This window comes from Calliphora vicina, chromosome 3 (genome assembly GCF_958450345.1).
Source record: "Calliphora vicina chromosome 3, idCalVici1.1, whole genome shotgun sequence".
NCBI lineage: Eukaryota > Metazoa > Arthropoda > Insecta > Diptera > Calliphoridae > Calliphora > Calliphora vicina.
This window is the reverse complement of record NC_088782.1, coordinates 62,727,608-62,749,361: the sequence shown is the minus strand read 5'-3', so window position 1 is coordinate 62,749,361 and position 21,754 is coordinate 62,727,608. Positions and strand designations below refer to the sequence as shown.

Here is a 21,754-nt window from a genome sequence, read left to right as displayed (position 1 = left end):
AAGACAAAATTAGTAAGAACGGCTGGCAAATGTAATTTTTTGGTTTATGTTGGTTGCCACAAGAATAAGAAGAAACTTAACACCATAAAAAGTTGTCCAACTGCATTCCAATGTTTACACATATGAGCTGTGCAAGTACGAGTACATATATTCTATTCTATGGGTAGATATGATGTTGCCTGGTTGGGTCTTCTCATATTCACCGTGCTGCTGAGTTTGTTTGTCATGTTTATTATAAGTTTTTTTTGTTGTTGTTTTGTTTTGTATGCTTCTTGGCCTTAAGTTTGTTGTATTTTATGTTTTTTGTTATTTTATGTTTTGGCTTAGACTTCAGACCCAAACAAATACATACTACATATCCATATGTATGTATATAGGCATGACTTTCTAGGCTTGGTTAATACATTTTTTTCCATTTCGTATAAAGGCACTTTATGCTCTCTCTCTCTTTTCGTTTTGTTTATTTTAATTTATTTACTTATTTGTTTACATCTAGGTTTTTCTATATTTTTCTTCCACATGCGAGAGACAGTATCGTTCTCTCTTGAAAAAAAAATTTTAGAGTTGATTTTCTGTGTGTGTGGGAATTTTCGTGGCTCTGTGATGTTTTCACTTCACTAGTGCATTTAGTTTGTTAGCAACAACAACGATAAGGCGCACGAAGTCAAATCGTGAAACGAAAATTATTATAAAAATAATTAAAGAGCTAAATTATTATTTATTTAATTGTTAAGTAATAATATTATACAAAAAAAAGTTAATAATGATTGAAATATTGCAAAACTAAATACGAACACATTGTTATTGTACGGAAGTTATTGTAAAGAATAATAAAAAAACGCTTATCTAAAGAAAATTTATTAATTTGTTTTAAACGAATTTAAATTGTGGATATTGGATATATACAACAGCAGACTTTCCCAAGCAATATTGAAATCATCTTGTTTTGGGTAAGTTTTATTTTTAAACAAAAGAAGAAAACTTTTTTTATATTTTATCAGTGTTACATACAATACTTATTTATTTATTTATACAACTTGTAAGTGTTTAAGTTTAACATAATATAATGAAGATAAGAGTTTAAACTGAAGCAAACAAACAGCTGGAACAATAATAATAAATTTAAATCTCCTATTTAAAGTGTAAATACAAAAAATAAACTTACAATTACTAAAAAAATTTTAAATTTTTAAATCGAATAGTAAATTAAAAAAATGGCTTAATATTTCTTTGTGGAAATGTTAAATCAAACAAAATAGTAAAAATTTACAAAACAAAAAAAAAAAAACTTTATTTTGTAGAAAACTTGCATAAATCACTAAATTGACCTCATTGAACGGTAAACTTACTATCAGTGTTGCTAACTATCAGATTTGTCCCTCTATTTTTGCAGTATATTTTAATAAGTGAAGTGTGTGAGTGAGTTCCCACAAATAGAGCTTGCTTAGTTTTGAAACTTGTTCCCCAAATGTTTGCCAAAAATTATATTTTTAAAGTTATTTTCCGTTTTTTTTTTTGTTTTGCTTTACAAAAGTTGCCATTTTGTTTTATACAAGTTCAATTCAATGTAAGTATTGTACTGTCAGTGTTGCCATTTGTATTATGTTTTACAAGTTCAATTCAATGTAAGTATTGTACTGTCAGTGTTGCCATTTGTATTATGTTTTACATATTTTATTTAAGTGCTAAACTGTTTCCCACATATTCAATTGAAAGAATATAATTTTATTCAAAAAGTTGGAATTTTTACGTGTTATTCAGTTTAGGGTTTGAGTTTGACAAAAGTTGGCATTATTGTTTTACAAATTGCTCTCTTCCTATCGAAAGGGCAATGGATTCGCATTGATAAAACAGTGTTACCATATAGAGAGATTTGTATTGTATAATGATTTTTTTTTGAGTATATATACAATATAAATAGATATTTAACCGGTTTTTTAAATGGAATCTATTGCCTTAATCCAAAATCAGTAGAAAAATTTTAAAATTTTCCCCTTTAGGTGGTTAATCTCCCCCAAATGGAGCTATTTTCAACGAACATTTTCCATTGTTTCAGTGATAATCTAATGGAATCCTTGAAGATCCAATACAAAATCGGTAGAAGAATGTATTATTTTAAAATTGTCTCCTTTATGTTCACCTCTCCCATGTAATGATATTTTTAAATAAAAAAAATGGCCAGTGTTTCATTGATGATTGTCTCTTTCTAACGAATCATTGCCAGTATTTCTGATAGATTTGAGTTTTTTTTTTAATTTGTTTCAGTTTTCTGGGAGCTTCCAAAAGTCAAAAATTTAAATAATTGATTTAGTCGTGAGTTATTACTTACATATCACTTAGTTATGAACCGATTTTGCTTATTTTCAATACCAAATTCTCTTGACTATATCTGATATATTGATACCACATGAGGGGGCTTCGGAAAATCTATTCTAAAGGCGGTCACCACTTAAACGAATAGGACGGAGAGTTGCCTAGGTTTCGATTTGTATTGTATACAGGGTCAAAGGTCATTTGTTCTTTAATCTCAAAATTAAGCAAATATTGACCTTTGACATCTTTATACAAAAACTCCTTATTTTTATAATTTTAAAGGATGTTTGCTCAGCTTTTCAATAAAACCATAATGAGTAAATTATATAGTATAAATGAAGGAGTGGATCATTCCCAAATCAATCGATGAAGAGTTGAAAACTGGGCAGTGACAGAGTAGGTATTTCGTTGTCTTTTCCTCTACGTTGTTACAGCTTACTGATATTAGAGACATTAACACATGGTTATTATTGATCTAAATTAGGCATTCAATAGATAGTATATGGGAATATTAATTCGCCTTACCTCTAGAGTGGAAAAGGATGAGATGGAGAAGTAGGAATAGGAATCGTAATGGACCTTCTTAGCTTCTTTGGACACTGACACTTATTTGAACCCGTGTCATTCTTATAACCTAACCTACAGCTTCTGCAAATTCGTTGTAAGGAAGTTATATCCTACGAGCAAGAGGCCTGTGTCCATTGCTTTCTCGATAGATAAACCTCAGTTCGCGTTATCTGTGCATTAATTGTATGGTATTGCTACAAGTGGGTTCTATCTCCCATTTTTTGGGGGGCATTGAGATATAGTCTTCGTGCTATTAATAGTTTAGAAATAAGCCTATGTGACAACTTTCTGATTGCAATCCAGTGTGGTTCCGGATCTTCACTTAGAGACATAAGGAGAGAAATTTAAAAATGTTGGAGATTTGTTTCCAATTCCAAGATTTGAAAACCAAAGGTGGAAACGGTTATGATTGTAATTCAGTGTGGTTCCGGACTTTCACTAAGGGAAATTTAAAAATTTCACTCCTTATGGTTTTCGAATCCAATTCCAAGATTTGAAATCCAAACGGTATCGAAAATTTTAGTAATTTAGAATATGAACGAATGACAAATAAGTGTATTTTCACACATGCAATTTTAGCGTAACTATTTTAATTATCTTATTATTAAGATCTAGGCTAAATATAAAAAGTTTCCATTGCATTTTAAATTATGGACATAAGCCTTGAGACTTTGAAGTATACATTATTTAATGACATAAAGCTACACACATTGCTGATACTATTTGCATATTAAACCAAAACTAAAAACAATTGATCAATTCACAAGGTCTCTTATCATGTCATATTGTCATAATGTACTAATATTTCACAATGGTTTGAAAATGTTGTCATTTTCTTTCAAGCTAAAATTGTCCTAAAATAATACTGTATGTTACAGTAACCAAGCAGCAGAGACCTGCTCCAAACGCCTAAGAGTCGGTTAAGCCGAGCCGTCCAGTTCTGAAATATTAGAACATTATGACAATATGACATGATAGGAGACCTTGTGATTTGACCAAATATTTGATTAATAATTTTTAGCTTATGCTAAAGTAAACTTAGCTTAAACTGCTGCTATTTGTTTAAGCTTGAATCAGCTTTTACAAAAGCTAAATTGTTCATAATAGCATGATCTCATACTGCAATACAAGTACTTGTATTTATGGAGAAATTTATCAATTGTATTGTAAATTACAGGGATCCCCTCTCCTCTGGGTTTTTTTCCAATCAATTATCAATAAATGCACACAAGTATATTACGCATATACAACACTTTTGGGTACATAAGGAAAAACACTTATATATATATATATAAGTATATAATCGTAAATACATAAAAATTAGTATAAAAACAATAAATACTGAAAACAAACATACCAGATTGATAAGTACTTTAATAATTTCAATTCACTTGCAAACTCCTACATTCAGTTCTTAAAACTTTCAATGCCGATCTATTATCCTTCGGCAAAACCGAGCCATTATCCATCCTTTTTATTTGTGGCCTATTGGATTTTAGAAATTCCATGTAAAGTTATGATCAATAAATTTAGCACAGAAGAGGGGGAATAATATCAGGGTTAAAAAAATTTATAAATAATATTAAACTTTGTAAATTTTTTAAACCTGATATATTCCCTCTCTTGTTATTGTATTATTGCACTATATGAACGAAATTGTACGAGTACTTTTTTTTATTATTATTATTATTTAAGTCTCTCTTTGTAATCTTTGCACAACATACAAAAACAAATGCCAGTCATATAAATTTATTTATTCATATGTATGAATGTTTGCTTGTACCCCAAACCCCATAGCTGTGCATTGAACCTCTTTAACATTTTTTATTTTCCATTGATGTTTATTTTTTTGTGTTGCTTTTCATTTGTTTTGTTTGTATTTTATCCGACATGTATGACGGGGGCTTCTATATGTTTTGGAGTATATAGTCATTTCTTTCTAACTTAACTCGAAGTTTTACAAATACGAGTAGTAGTACTATAATGTACTCTGCTTTGGCTTTTTTACTACTCGTACTTTTTTTACTATAGTTGGGAAACAATTTGGTTTTTTATGTTGTTGCACTTAATGTTTCATGTTGTGTAGCTGACTGAAAAAACTGACAGACTGACTAGTTGTCGCTTGGTTGGGTTTGTCCAAATATGTTGCCATATTGCTGTTTTTTTTTTCTTCTTCTCTTTCGAGCTTATACATTAAAAAAAAGCTTAGTAAACAATTTTCATGTTATAAATAAAGGTTTTAGAGATTTTGTTATACATTTTAAAATAAATCAGACTCTTGTTATATTTGTCGTTCAATTGTCAGAGATTAGATGACTTACAGTGGTTGACAATACAATGGAAACTTTTCCAAATATTAAATTAATAGATCACAATCTATAAAAATTCGTTAGAAATTTGTATTTTTTAGTATTTTATTTATTTTAACATGAAAAAATAGGAACATAATTAATTAAATTTTCAAAAAGTAAAACAAACTATGAAGTATTCTTTATTATAAGTATTTGTTAATACTGTTCCACAGCAACGATTCATTGAACCAATTAAATAATCAGTCGTCTCCTTTGAAATATTTCCTTTATAAAGCTTCCTTCGTGCTATAATTTAGAGTCAGTCAACCCTATCGCGAATCAATATTTCACATGAAGTTAGTTCCCTTTTCCCATTTTACGTTCATAAACTTTGTTCACGTGAAAAAATTCCCCATGTTGTGAAATTTTTAAATGGAATTTTGTAAACAATGAACAGCTGTTACGAAGAAAATCAACTATTGTGAATGAAAAGTTCAGGGGAATATCACGATAGCAATTTTCCCTTCGAGGGAAATGGATATTTCATGGGAACATTATCTTTTCTAAAATATTTAAATTTTCAACTGTTATTTCGGTCAAAATCGACAGCGAATGAAAAGTACGTGAAAAAATAATAAAAACTTTTCCAAAAAATCTGTCACACTGTTTCAAAATCCATTAAACAGTATAAGGAAGATTTGAACATTGAAAGAAAACCTAGATTATGAAGAAAAAAAGGTCTAACAGATATTGGTGCAAAAGTAGTCAAACAACTCTTTCGAGGAGCACCGAACACTACTATCAGAAAAGCAGCAGAACTTCGGCCTGTGGAAAGCTATTGGGCTCTTGTAAAAAAAAGAATTAAATAACACAGGAAATTATCAAAATAAAAGTAATATTGAAATAATGGTATAATATGATTCTTTTTCATCGTTGTGTTGCATATTCTTTTTGTTTTAGTCTTCTTCTGCAAGAAAAGTTTAAAAGTTTCCATTGTTTTTGTATAAATTTGAATTTATCTTAGAAATACACGAAATATTTTTTCTAAAAATTAAAATTACGGAAAATAGTTTTCAAAAAAGTTTCCATTGTATTGTCAATCATTGAATTCTAGTGGGTATACGATCAATATTTCGATGTTGTAACACACAGAATTATAACATCAATCCCACCTGGGGGTATCTGTCAGTCAGCTTAAATAAATTCGTCTTCAGAAGAGCAAAATATAGTTTTATTGGAATTCTCCTTGTTTATCTAAATTAGTCGCTTGCATTAAATTGCAAATCTAAAATAAAATCGCTAACAGGGTTATACTAAACATAAACACACAAAAAAATATGGCATCCTGGAATGCAGTTGTTGTTGTTGTTGCTGATGCTTTTTTGTTGTTGTTGTTATTCTCAGTGAATGCATTTTCAACAGAGTTGGTTTGTTGGTGTGTTGTGTGAGTTTTTCTTCGTTTTGTTTTAGTTTTAGTTTGTGTTTTTTTCTTCATTTGTTTGTTATTACATTGAGTCTTGTTTGACAGCATTCCATTGAAACTTTCTCACAGTTTTAAAAGTCGATGCTGCTGCTGCTGTTGTTGTTGTTATTGGTGTTGTTCATTGTGAATTGCATTCACTCGATGTCGATGGCAAAACATAAGAAAACCCCAATGCAAAGATGCTGACTGATGCTGGGATGTAAAGTCTGTTGCTTGTTGTTACAAAAACAAAAAGAAACAAAAAAAAAACAATCTAAAAAGAAAAACGTTGATTGCTTTGGTTTCCATGTAACTTCAAGCCATAATGTTAAAAGCGGCAAACTCAGCATTAAAGCAGCAACAGCAACAAAATGAAACCATTATAAGATGCTTGTATATGGGTATGGTTTGGTTTAACTCGGTTCGGTTTGATTCACTTTGGGGCTGCCTGGCTATTTGCAGTTTCATATGAAAATGTATACAATCTCCTTTTTGGCTTTAACTATGTTGTTGTATGTTGGCTAAGTCGTACAAATAAAAAGTTTGCAGCGGCTGCATTAAATAAAAAAAAAATTATAAAAATAAAAATTAAAAACTTCAAAAGAGACCACCACCATTTATGTGGCTGCACCAAAAGCCCAGCCAGCCAGCGTAGCAAAGTTAGTTAGAGGTTGTATGTTGTAGTTTTTTTTTTTATTTCTGTCATAAGATAAAGCTTAAGGCTTGGCTCTTGTCTCTTTGGTTTTGTTGTTGTGTTAAAAATTCAACAACTAAACTCCTTACTAATGGCTTGGGGCTGGAGGATTATGATGAGGTTGATGGCTAAGAAAGTACATATCTGGCAAATCGGTACTTCTGCAGTCTTAAATAAATAATAATCCTTTTGAATGAAAAGAAAACTTATTTGTTTATCAAACACTATCCTTTAAGCTTTATTCCTACTGATTTCTTCCTACAACCAAATGCTGGTATTTCATAAACTCTTTAAATCAAACTTTCTTTCAATTGGTCCAAAAATAGATGTACATTCGATTTTAACTTCGCTTTAGGCTGATAGAATTTTTCGCATTTGATGGTTTCCATGTGATTGAAGTTTCGCGAAAACTCCATTTTGCATTATTTTGTCAGATGATCTGGCATTTCTGAGATTTTCTGTAAGAGGAAGATAACTAATTATGGCATAGGTTAGAGAGTACTTGACTAAAGGACGTTCTACAAAGTTTAGCCGGGTCAATATTAGGCCTGCATAGGGCGGGTTCAAATATAATAGCAATCAGGTTACAAGCTGTATCCTTCGAGATGGATATAGGCAGAGATTTGTAAGTATTCTTTTGATCATTTTGTATCTCATACTATTCAATTATCGTGAAGGTTCAACGATCTTTAGTCAAATACTCTCTATCCTAGATAATCGTTCAATTCTCAATTTTCCAAAACCTTGCTGACTGTTTCTGGTTCTATCTTAAGAATGTGTCGAACAAATGGAAGAAATGATTAATTCTAGATTATTTAGATTAATGAATAAAAAGTCTAAGAGAGCGATTATCTTGGATAGAGAGTATTTGACTAAAGCACTACTGTCTTGGTTATGACATCGTACTACAAAGATTAGGCAGGTTAATATTGCGGCAGCAGATAGGATAAGAATAGCAATCAGACTGCAAACTTTATCCTCCGAGACGGATATATGCAGAGATTTGGAAATATTTTCTTATTCATTTTGTATTTCATACTACTCAATTACCTGCACCATTTTCCAAAACAAAAACCCTCTATGATTGTTTCTGTATTCATCCTTTCGGGATCATTCGCATATCATCGATATTTAAAGGCACTCGCCAAAAGGTCTAAGCGGTCCTATTATACAAGAATGATTTGTTAATTACTTTTTTTCAGATCATGCCATTTGTTGTTTAGTTATATAGTCTTTTGAAATAAGGTATATAACATTATCTGCAGCAGTATTTTGGTTGATTAAAGTCTCAAACATTCCCATTATTTACAAAACGCGATATGGGTTTTTCGACTGGTAGACCATTCTGTCATCCCATTTTTTTTTGGTTTTGAATCTTTTCTGGGTTATCCAGCTCCAGCAAAATTTTACTCTCTTGGAGTATTTTCTTATACAAGAATGTTTTCTAAATAAATGTATGATTTAGAATCGTAAGATTATTTTTCAATACCTTTTTCTTACGGATGATTTCTGGATCTGTCTCACACATGTTTTGCAGGATATTCGCTTAAAGAATTTGTTAATCGTTAATCGTTTCTGGGTTAAATGGATAATTTCGAATTATAAGATTATTTTCCTACTGCTTTTTGGGGGATTCTGGATTTTGCTGGCGATTTATGGAACTGTCTCACACAGGTTTTGGAGGATATTCGCTTAAAGCTTTTTTAACAGTTATCCTGTTTTCAACGATCTTGAACGGTGCCCGCCAACTTGGGATCTATTGGGGTTAATTTTATACAAGTTTGGAGTCGTAAGATTATTTTCTTACACATTTTTGAGGGATTTTGGACCTTGACTGACTTTGGGGGATTCTGGATCTTGCTGGCGATTTATGGCATTTGGATCGTTTCTGGGTTAGCCACTTAGCATCAATCTTGAACGGTGTCCGCCAAATTAGACTATTGGGGGGGTTATTTTATACAAGTTTGGAATCGTAAGAATATTTTCCTACACATTTTTGATGATATTCGCTTAAAGCATTATGGATCGTTTCTGGGTTTCAAACAGAGTCCGCCAAATTAGAATATTTTGCAGATTTATTGTACAAGAAAATTTCCTAAATGGATAATTTGGAATCGTCATTTTTTTTTTTTGTACAACTTTTTGAGGTATTCTGGATCTTGCTGGCGATTTATGGATCTGTCTCACACATGTTTTAGAGGATATCCGCTTAAAGCATTTGCATCATTCTGGGCTATCGAGTTCAATCTTGAAAGGCGCCCGGGGAACGGAAATTATACTCTATTGGAGAGATCGTAAGATTATTTTCCCATATCTTTTTGAGATATTTTTGATCTATCTCACGATTCGCTTGGACTATGTTCGACTAAATGATCAGGAATGTTTGTGGAAAGATCGAAAATTATTAAAGTTTTCCAAACGGATAATTTTTGGAAATAAAAATGCGAAAATTTTGATCGAAAAAAACTTCAAAAATTTAGTTCAACATTTTTTTGTCAATTACTTTGTTTTAAGATTTTGCGGCTTGCAGCGCATTCTTTTTTGTTTTTGTTTCTCTTACGATCCTTAATATTTTATTATGGTTGTTGCTGGCTGGCTGGCATAAATAACAATTGTTAGACTTTGTACATTTTACTTAGTTGGTGCAAAGTGAGTGGGCTTTAGATTAAATCGTGGTCTTTTGTTTCGTTGTGGTTGTTGTTGCTCTTTGTATTTCTTATTATGGGAACAAGAACTTGAAAAACAACATTAAATCGAGCTTTGGAATGTTTGTGAAAATAATAATTACTTTAACAAACCATAACAGCAACAACAACGAAAACAATCCAACCACAAGAACCAACTTCACAAACAAATAAAAAAATATTCAGAACAGTGATGTCAACATGCAGCTTAAATAAACGCTGTTTTCAAATTTATTGCCAATTGAAATAAGTTGTTTTCCTATATTTTGTCCATTCTAAACAATTTAACAAATATTCTGAGGAATGTTTAAGTGAACAATTAAAGATTTTTCCTGTTTTTAGTGTTTGAAAAGAAGCGTTTTTGTATGACAGTCAGGGTTGACAGTTTGAATATCTGGAATTTTTGGCAATAATAGAACAAAATTTTCTTTAAATACTAGACATGAGAGCAAGTTTTTAACATGTTTCTTTTAACATTAGGAACAGTTTTGAAAAAAATTAGAAAATTCTGAAATATAATTTGAATATTCTGAAATTCAATTCAGTTAAACAAAAACATTTGTTATTTTTCAAACCCTCAAATTGCCGATAAATCTAAGTCTAATCTGGCGGCTATGATCGCTGTGTAAAATAATACACAGAAAAATTGAAGCTAACATGGAATGTTAGAAAAAAATATAATTAAAATTCTTTCAACTACTTGCAGTTGTTGTACGCCTTAAAACAATACACAGAAAGAGAATTGAACTATTGATTATTTCAATTGACGTTAGAATGCTATAACAAACCAACGTAATTGGTTAAGAGAGCAGACTTAAAAGGTACTTTTAAAAGTTATTGTGGGTAGTGGTGTCATGACTACTAAATAAAAGAAATTTGTTTTTCTTAAATCAATTTTAGTTTGGCTTACATCAAGTACGAATTCGAGCTTAAATCAATCCTATTTTTGGATTATATCAAGTACGAATTCGTGCTTAAATCTAGTTCAGAATTCTTGAAGCAAGCTCATTTTAACATTAATTCAATCTCGGATATTCTTAAATCTATCGGATTTTTGGATTATATCAAGTATGAATTCGTGCTTAAATCAAGTTTAGAATTCTTGAAACAAGCTCATTTTAACATTAATTCAATCTCGGCCGTACTTAGGGAGAGCTAAAATTAAGATTTTTGGGCTTGATGAATCCGTACTTGAATCAAGTATTTTGTACCCGTACTTACCCTACTATTGACACCGCTCCGGATTGATTTAAGTACGGATTACTCAATTTTTTGTGGGTTACACCATTTTTGCGTTGATGGCCTCAATTGATAATTATTAGTATTGCGAATTTTCACTAGTCTCGGGATTGCAATATGTTTTAAGAAATTATCACAAATTTCATCTCATCTAGAAAGTGAAAACGAAAATTTGTCATTATCAAATTATTGGCAAACTTGTTTAAAAATCCTAAGCATTATTTCTTGAAATGTAAAAACACTTTTCAGATTATCTACATTTGTTAAAATGAATTTGTTAGAAAAATTGTTGCTACACATATTTGAGAGAATAAATATAACATTCACATTTTGCTTTTGTGATCGAAGTGCAAATTCTTAGAATGAAATTAAATCAATTGCAAATTTATTTATTTGTTGAAATTCATTTATTTTTAAAACTAAATGTGAGTGTAAATAATATATGTATGTACTATTGTACATACAAATAAGAATCATGCATCTACGAGTGCAAACAATCTGGACCATAATAGCAAAGCGATATGAAAGTGATGACTCAAGAATTACTAATTTTATAAATTGAATGCATTTAATACTAACGGGCGGACCTAGAGGAGGAAAATTTCTTTACAAAATGTGGATTTTTTTTCAATTGAATTGATTACAGAGTGGGAAGTTGCCTTTAATTTTTTATGTATTTAAAATGCACTTAAATGTTATTTAATAAAATTTAAAGTTTTTGCCTTAAAAAGCCGACATTTTTTTTTTTCAATAATCATCCCCGTTTTAAGTGATAGTTATTAAAAACAAATTTGTATTTTACTCTTATCTTATTCGTCTGTATGAAATTGGCAAACTCTTCTCTTCTCCTCTCTTCTCTTTTATTTACTATGCGTGCCTTTCAAATATTTGTATTTCTACTACATACTACAATAGTGGTTTATTGTTAATTTTTTTTTTAGAATTATAATTAAGAAAAAATAAAATAAATGAAAAAAATTGTGTATTCATCACATATGTACAATGTACATTCATAATATGCTTACTTATGGCTCTCTTTTTACTAGCTACAGTTACTCTCTCTTGTAATATTATTTCTCTCTATCTGTCTGAAAATCATTTTAATGGCAGATGTTTGTTTTGCGTTGTGTGTAAACAATGTGTACAAAATAATGCCAGATTTTAAAAATAGGAAATTAATCAAAAGGAAAATGTAGAATTTGTTTACTTTGCTGAAATATAAATAAAAAAAATAATCAAGAAAAACGCCCAATATATTTCAAGACCAAAAATGCCACGAACTACTATCGTCAGCAATATTTTGAAAAATTATTAACGAAGGTAGTAATATTTTGGCCCGCTTTAGATCCACTTTAAAATTACTCGATGATCACCAAACGTCATAGATTTAAATCCTTGAAATATCCCCTTATCGAAGTACCAAACCAGTCCACCGAGTCAAATTTTATAAAAGAAAATAGTTCAAGTTCAATACATATGTCTGCAAGAGATATAGCCAAAAAACCCGACAGATACAACTATATTTTGGCCCGATTTAAAGGCACTTTAAATTTACTAGATGATCACTAAAGATCAAATCCTCCAAATATGTATTCATCTATTGAAAGGTATTGGACAATAAAAAAAGTAATCAAGGAATGATTGCTGTCGCCCCGTTCAAGATCATCTAAGTACTAAAAGGGTCCACCGATATACTTCAATACAGAGGTCTGTAAGAGATATAGTCAAAAAACCACAGGTAGAATTATAATTCAAACGACTTGATGATCACGACCCAGTCTTTTTGCTCGGTATACAATCCCAAAGGTTCTGTCAAAATTCGTTGGAGAATGACACTATTTTTTTATCTTTTAATTAATGTGTTTTCTTGATATAGTTTCAATGTTTTAGCTAATTATTATCTTATCTAATGCAATACTTGCTTACACATATTTTTAATTATTTTTGCAATTTGTTTTTACCTTGTATATCAACACATGTTTGAAGTGGGTGTGTTTTTAATTTTCTAAACAATTTTAAGTAGAATTACTTGACTACATTTTAATTAGAAATTTCTTAATTTAGCCATAAACTAACTACGAATGACTAAAACTTTTTATTTGAAAAATAAAAAAAACATGATTATCATGACAACTAAGCAAATGTGTTAAGAACACAAACAAAAATTTAGATTTCAATACAAAAATGGTTTGAAGAAGTAGAAAATGTTTATCTCATTCATATTGAACTGTCAAATGTGTATTAATTTTTAGTCTAAATAAGTAAAAAGTCTTATTAGTATTACCTCTAACACACTGGATTTAAAGCCTATATGGCCTTTCTGTGACAATAGAAGAATTAGGATAGATTTAAAAACTGTCCATTCAGAGGGTTTATGGAATTATCCTGGAACCCCAGATTAAATTTTGTAAACAATATTAGAAGTATAAAATGGAAACTTTATAATAAATTCTGTTTCAATTCCCTTTTAATTTCAAAAAGGGAATGAGGGAACTATTGCTTGTTTTCAATCTGGCATCTCATGGCAAATGTTTTAAGGAAAATTTATTGACATAGGGGATGGAAAATTAAATTTCAACAACTAATGCTTTCTCACCAAACTAGATATATTTAATTTATGCACTCTTCTTATCTCTCTCAATCTCGCTCTCTTCAAATATTGTTTCATCTAAGTGTCTGTGAACACTTCCCCTAATTGTGAACTATTTTTCCCATTGAACGTCATTCGTTAAATAGAATTTCTCGAAACAAGTCATATTTTATAAATATAAAATATTCAAGTCGGGTTTATAATTATTAATTCTACTCAAATAAACCAAGAACAAAGAAATTTTTAAAAACAAAATGTTAATATTATAAGCAAACTAAAGAATTAAAATAAATACAAGTTATAAAAGGTAAACAAATAATCAAAAATACTTGACATTTGAAAAAAATAGAAACAAAAATGGAATTATATTGTTAATGCTAAAAGATAACAAAACTTTGTTAATATTTAAGGGTGTTTTAATATAAAAAATTGGACAGTGTGATGGCTCCGTTTGCCAGGCATAGTGAAAATTTATTAATAGAAACTTTGAATTTGATTTTAAACAACTATCAGGTATTCATGGTTAAAGTAAAAGTGTTAAATCTACAAATTTTAAGTGTTAGATTTCCAATAAGAATATAAAATAATAATTTTAACGATTTTCATAAAATATTTGTAAACGTAGTAAAGAAAATCTACGCAGCAGTCTGTATTTTAAAATCAATATTTTATATTTTCCTAATGTGTGAGAGAGTGCGTTGGTATAACATTTTACTATCCTTATCATCACTAAAATTGTGTTTTTTAATTTATTTTTGGAACTCTCGTAAAAATCCACCAAATTTATCTCTTTAACTCATAATAAGAGAGCAGAGAGTTTTGCCGGAAGATTATAAAAAAACGTAAACTCTTTTAAATCAATATTTTTGCTAGTGCAAATTAAAAATATATTGAATGTTATTTAAAAAAAAAATAGTTTTTATCATTTGAAACCCATAATATGATTTCTAATCTGAATACCGGGAATACTAGTTCGTAAATTTGATAAGATAAAACATAATACTTAATGGCATTACTAGTTTTTTTCATAATTTTCAATGGAAATTGTTTACCAAGGCAATATTTCTGGGTATTTTCTTGACAGAACATTAACATAAAGATCTAGAAATGTAAGTTCTAGCGTTTGGCGGGAATCGAACTAATATCTAAATCAGATATAAAGAGAACAAATGAATAATAATAATAATAACTAAAATTATTCGAATAACTAAAAAAACGAATAATAGTTGAAATTTTTACATTAAAAAGCTTTAAATGAATTGTCAAGTAAATTAAATAGTAAAATAATAACAAGACAAAATTTTTGTAATGAATAAAATATTATTCGAATAATTCAGAACGAATAATTGATAAAATTAGAGACTTTGTGAACTAAAAACCGGTAATCCATACAATTTGACTTTTAAATTGTTTAAAATATATCTGATTTTATAACAAATAAAATATTATTCGATTAATTTGAAACGAATAATCGCTAAAATTAAAAATTGTTTGTTACAAAACTGTGAAATATAACAAATTTTGTTATAAATACCATTTATGCAACGAATAAAATATTATTCGAATAAACAAAAAACGAATAATCTTTAAAATCTGCACATAAAAAAAAGTTTAAATGAATTTTCAAGTAAATTAAATAGGAAAAAATAACAAGACAATATTTTGTAAACCGAATAAAATATTATTCGAATAATTTGGAACAAATAATTGGTAAAATTCTAAACTTTATGAACTAAAAACGGATAATTGTTACAATTTGACATTAAAGTACTTCAAAAGACCTGATTTTTTAATGAGTAAAATATTATTCGATTAATTTGAAGCGAATAATCGGTAAATTTCTAAATTGTTTGTTATACATTTTTCTTAAAAACTGTGAAATAAAGCAAATTTTGTTATAAATACCATTTATGCAACGAATAAAACATTATTCGATTAAACAAAAATCGAATAATCTTTAAAATTTTCGCATAAAAAAAGCTTAAATGAATTCTCAAGGAAAATAATAAAAAGACAAACTTTTTGTAATGAATAAAATATTTTTCGAATAATTCGGAACGAATAATCGGTAAAATTAGAACCTTTAGGAATTAAAAACGGATAATTGTTACAATTTGACATTAAAGTTGTTCAAAATACCCAATTTTTTAACGAATAAAATATTATTCGATTAATTTGAAGCGAATAATCGGTAAATTTATAAATTATTTGTTATACATTTTTCATCAAAACTGTAAAATAAAACAAATGTTGTTTTAATTACGATTTATACAACGAATAAAATATTATTCGAATAAACAAAAAACGAATAATCTTTAAAATGTTCACATAAAAAAAGCATACATGAATTTTCAAGTAAATTAAATAGGTTACTTAAAATACACTTTTATCTTTCTAATTATATCAATAATTATATGTATTTTTGAAACGGAAATTCTTGATAAAATTGTTATTGTATTTGGAAATTTCCAGAATGTACGATTCATTTAAAGGCTTTTATTAGCAATAAATACAGTCTTATCATTGTTTTCATTGCATTTTTTTTTTAAATTTCTTGGAAATTTGATAATGCAACAAATATTGTAATATTTTCGCAATAATACAATACCTTGCAAGTTGTAATTGTTAATCAGTTTGCTACAATAAAAATGTTTTAAAAGACAAGTTGTAAGCTCCCGTAAGTTTGATGTTAGTATGGTTACAGGTTCGATTCCGACTAGAGATTAAGTATTTCATGTCTACACTACATTTATTGAATTGATTTGAATGAAACCTCTACCTTAATCTAGAATAAAAATGTTTTAAAAACAGCTTATCATTTGCATTTTAACAATAATCTTTGTTCCACGGTCCACATTAGCCATCAAAAGGTCTAGCTGTTTTATCAGCACAAGGGTCATTATACTTACAGCAATTATTGCCTTAGAATTTGTAAAGAATTAATCATAACACTATCTTATCTTATAGATTATATCCTTTGTTTATCCTTACTTACATGTTATCGTTGTTTTTCTTTTCATTACAGTTCAAATATAAATCAGTTGTAATAACGTTTCGTGAAAATTATAATAATAATATCAAACAAAATGTCTGGAGCCAATGTAATGAGATCGCTACCAAGCGCTTTCTGCTATTCCCCTAATCCTACCAATTTATACAAGTTCATTCTGGGTAAAGTTGGTCGGGACGAAATCGATAATAATACCTATAGTGATCAATTGCAAGCGGTGTGCAAACCACGTTATGTCATGAGCGAGATATACCACAGAGAAGATGAACGTCTGAAGACATTCGACAGTTGGCCATTGGAGTGGATGGACAAGACGCAATTGGCCATGACGGGCATGTTTTATTTGGGCGAAAGTGATAAGACAAAGTGTTATTTTTGTGAAGTTGAAATCGGTCGCTGGGAGCGTGAGGATCAACCTGTACCTGAACATCTGCGCTGGTCGCCAAATTGTCCTCTACTGAGGCGTCGTACCACCAACAATGTACCCATAAATTGTGAGGCCTTGGAACGTCTGTTGCCGCCACCCAGTTATGATATTTGCGGTCAAAATGAACATATAGAAATAAGACGTAATGCATTTCCCGAAGGCACAATACCTGCTGCAGACATACCGCCCGCCTCACCGGCCATGGCCAGCAGTAGTGGCAGCAGCACATTTTATCCCGAATATCCGGAATACGCCATTGAAACGGCCCGTTTGCGTACCTATGCCGAATGGCCTAGAAATATGAAACAGAAACCCGCTCAACTAGCCGAGGCTGGCTTCTTTTATACTGGAGTGGGCGATCGTGTCAAGTGTTTCAGCTGTGGTGGCGGTCTTAAAGATTGGGATGAGAATGATGAACCCTGGGAGCAACATGCCCTATGGATGGGCAAGTGTCGTTATGTAAAATTGATGAAGGGTGAAACTTATATTGAAACTATTGTAAATAGATTTAAAAAATCCACTTCCAACACCCCTGAAGAGGGGGAGTTGCAAAATGTTGTGGCTGCCACCAACACACTACCAGCAGCAGCCTCAGTTGTAACCGTCAACACTGTAACTGGCCCAAAAGAAAGCGAACAGCAACAGGCCAGTGGCGCCACCGCACAAACATTGGCAGCCACCAGCTGCAATGGAGCAGAACAAAACAAAAAGTCTTGCTCCTCTGTCATACCCGAGGAGAAATTGTGCAAAATTTGTTATGCCAACGAATACAACACGGCGTTTTTACCCTGTGGTCATGTGGTGGCCTGTGCCAAGTGTGCTTCGTCCGTGACCAAGTGTCCCCTGTGTCGAAAAGCTTTTGCCGATGTTATGCGTGTATATTTTTCATAAATTATTATAATAATAGTTATTATATATATAGCTATAAAGCTAACCATAATAATGAAAGCAAACAAAAATTTACTTTACATCCTCCACAAATTTTCCTCTCACTACTACTACTACTACGCCATAGTTTTACAAATGTACATAATTCTCTAATAATAATTTCCCGCATCATCCAACATGTTTTAACAAAACGGGTTTAACGGCCAGTTGGGATTTGTTTCAATCCGAACAATGAGTCTCAACTGGCCGTTGAATTTAGAAAAACAAAAAAAACAAATTTTATTTTCTTTGTTAAAAACTAATTTAAATTTCTCATATGTTAAATTAAGCAGCAGTATCTTAGTTTTCATAATAATTAATAAAAAATGTAAAACAAAAGATCTCAAAAACTTACGTTTCCAAAATTGTTTGACCAAATGTATAAGCAAACAATTTAATTTTTAAACAAAAACTTCAAAATATACAAAAAAAAAAAAATTAAAAACAAAATCTAAAAATCCAAAAACATACTTTTTTTTCTTTTATATCCCTAAACATAAAATAAATATACATTTTAGTAATAAAAACTATCTGTAATAATAATAATAGTAATACAAAACAAAAAAAAAACAATCCATTATAAAAAAGGAAAAAGAGAAACTATTTTTTCTAAAAATCTCTATTTTAAGATAAGTCTGCATCATAAAATTAATAATGTGCGTGAAGAGTGTTGTAGTAATGTCTGATTGTGGCTGATTGCCAGCTAAATACATATTGTGTGTGAATGTTAAATTATGTATAAATTGTATATGATAAAAACCAAATCAGCACAGTTAAAATCATTTATTCAAACCTTTTCAAATTTCTAACAATTTTTTTTCTTTTCTAAAAACCACAAATAAACTGAATTAAATCTTATATTTTTTGTTTGTTTTTTAATAATTGGATAACTTAACTTTATTGTTTTCTTTTTATAATTTTAATAATTAACTTTATTTTGATTTGGCATTAACAGAAAAAAAATGAAACCCTTACATATGAATTAAAAAATCGTAATGCAAAACAAGTATTTATAAAATTTCATTGCAAGAAAAACAAAATACATATTTTTGAAAAATAATTGAAATAAAATGTTTTACAAAATTCAAACTGTATGTGTGTTTTATTTTTACAATTTAATGGGGGGCTTATTTTATATAAATATAAACGTTTTAATTACAGATATGAAACAAATGACAGTTCTCAAAAAAGTAATATCCAAGCCTGTCACAGAATTTCATTCCGATCGAAGGTGGAATTAATTCCGTATTTAGCTTCTTCATAAAAAGTAATACGATAATTTCTTTCGCAATGAAAAACCACTTTCAGTTTTCAAAGTGGAATTGAAATTTCTTTGTAATTATTCGTTTTTCTAAAATGTTTAATCAAAACCTTCACTTTTGTTTTAATATAAAAACGCAAATTGATATCAGATACACTGAATTATTAAATATTTTTGGAATTAATAAATTACACGGAATCTGAAGAACATAAAACGAAATCTATCGGAATAAGAACTACGGAATTGAAACCATTCCGAACAAAATGTGTGACAGGTCTGATCATCGAACCGTATGGTTATTTTGACGTTCTACAAACGCTTTTCATTGGTTGCAGTTTGCAGATCGATAAAAAAATATTCAATTTTCAATAGGCAACGAGTGTGAAATCACAACCACTTTGAATTTGTCTTTTGTTTGTTTTCTATTGCCATATTTCTGGAACCAGCTTAACTAAATTTGTCTCTTTTTGAAGATACAAAATACATGACAATAAATTCACATGAAATAGCTTTTTTTTTGGATCTCAGTTAACTATCTAAATGACATCTATGGTTTTGATACTTAGGACATTTGTATGAACAAAATTGGGACGAATTTTTTACGAATTTCCATAAAACCGACAAAATTAAAAATCCCGGTTTTGGTTTTAAATTTGTTTTATTTGTTAATACATTCGTAAAGGACGAATTTAACGGCAGTATAACTCAATTTGAAGGTTGAATTGTTACGATTCAGGATTGTTGTTGTAACAGCTCTGCTGTCGTCGAAACTTCTCTGAAAAAAACTTACGATTAATACAGCTATTGCTGAGTTGAGAATGGGTGAATTCCAAAATGTATGTATGCAATGCAGCCATATCTTTATCAAGACAAAGCATGCAAACGCGTAGTTAAAATTTAAAAAAAAAAAAAAAAAACTTACCAACTGCCTGTTTTTACTTTATCATTTTGCGATATGAAACATGATCAAAGTTTACGACTTTTTAAGGTTGCATTGCATACATATGTACATTTTGGAATTCACCCAATCTTTTGCCGAATGAAGATCAAATTGTTGTGGAAACGAAATTAATTGGTAAAATTGTTTATTGAAAGTTTCAAATATGGGTTAGAAGGAAATTTTGAAATTTTTCCATCGATTTGAATTTAGAGAAATTATCAATATTTATATCCGACACCACCATAGTGGTGAGGGTATATTGGGTTAGTCCTGATGTTTGTAACGTGCAAAAATATTGTCCCAACACCCACCTTAAAGTTTACCAATCTGCACCTTGGCTATGCCCATGTCAAATTTTATACCGATCAGACCAGCCGTTTAGAAATGTCAGATTTTTTTTCCAAAAAATCACTTTATGAATCGATTAAGCGATGTCCGTCCGTCCATGTAGACCATGTAATCAAACTACAGGTCGCAATTTCAAAGATTATTCGACAAAATTTGGTATAAAGTTTTCTATTGTCCCAAAGACGAAGCATATTGCTCTATCTGAAAATAGTTAAGCTCTCATAAATCTCTTAGTTATATAGATATCCCAACCAAATTCAGCTGAAATAAGTTTTATATAAGCCGCCTCACCAAATTTTGTGATGATCGGTCCACAATTAGTCATAGCTGTCATAGCCTTTCGAAAATCACATTAACTAGCATAAATCTCTTAAAAATGTTGGTATTCAAATAAAATTCAATACAAATAACTTTTTATATACAAAAGTCATGTTACTTAATTTTATAACGATCGGTCCATAATTAGTCATAGCTCCCATATAATGCCCACTTCCGAAAATCATTTCAATGAGTGTAGATTCAAATAAAATTCAACACAAATAGGTTTTCTATATACAGTGAATGTCACTTAAAATCGTACACCATCGTAGTCAAATTTTATTCATTAGTTTTAGAAAGTAGATGTTTTGGAAATATTTTAAAATGCAATTTTTATATTGTATGTGCTATTACCTATCAGAAAATTGGGTATAATTTTAATTGCCCTTATCCACAAATAAAAAAATTGGGTAAGACTGTCAGTGCCCAGAATATCAACGCTTCATTTAAAATCGTAAAGGCACTAAAAAATAGCAAATGATACCCTACAAAGTATTAGGATTATTTAATATTAACATTTTTTTTAATTTTTAAAGTTTTAATTATAATTTAATATAATTGTACGAATTTAAGTGAAATATGAATTTTGTGATGTTCTTTAATTTTCATCAATATTTTTTTAACGAATTGAGGTTTTGTTAACTTTTTTGTTGAAATACATATTTTTTGTTCCAATTAATAAA

The 21,754-nt window shown here is 29.7% G+C and overlaps 1 protein-coding gene across 1 annotated transcript; it reads left to right on the top strand.

The window, feature by feature from the left end:
* Positions 1–764: 764 nt before the first annotated feature.
* Positions 765–19,293, top strand: Diap1 (Death-associated inhibitor of apoptosis 1). The gene is made up of 2 exons (XM_065503059.1): positions 765–950; positions 16,866–19,293. The coding sequence occupies exon 2, from the start codon at positions 16,927–16,929 to the stop codon at positions 18,166–18,168; it is 1,242 nt and encodes a 413-aa protein (XP_065359131.1). The 5' UTR covers positions 765–950; positions 16,866–16,926; the 3' UTR covers positions 18,169–19,293.
* Positions 19,294–21,754: the final 2,461 nt, after the last annotated feature.

Bases quoted from the DNA above. Each gene is read 5' to 3' on its own strand.
- Diap1 (XM_065503059.1), top strand. From the start codon at position 16,927: ATGTCTGGAGCCAATGTAATGAGATCGCTACCAAGCGCTTTCTGCTAT.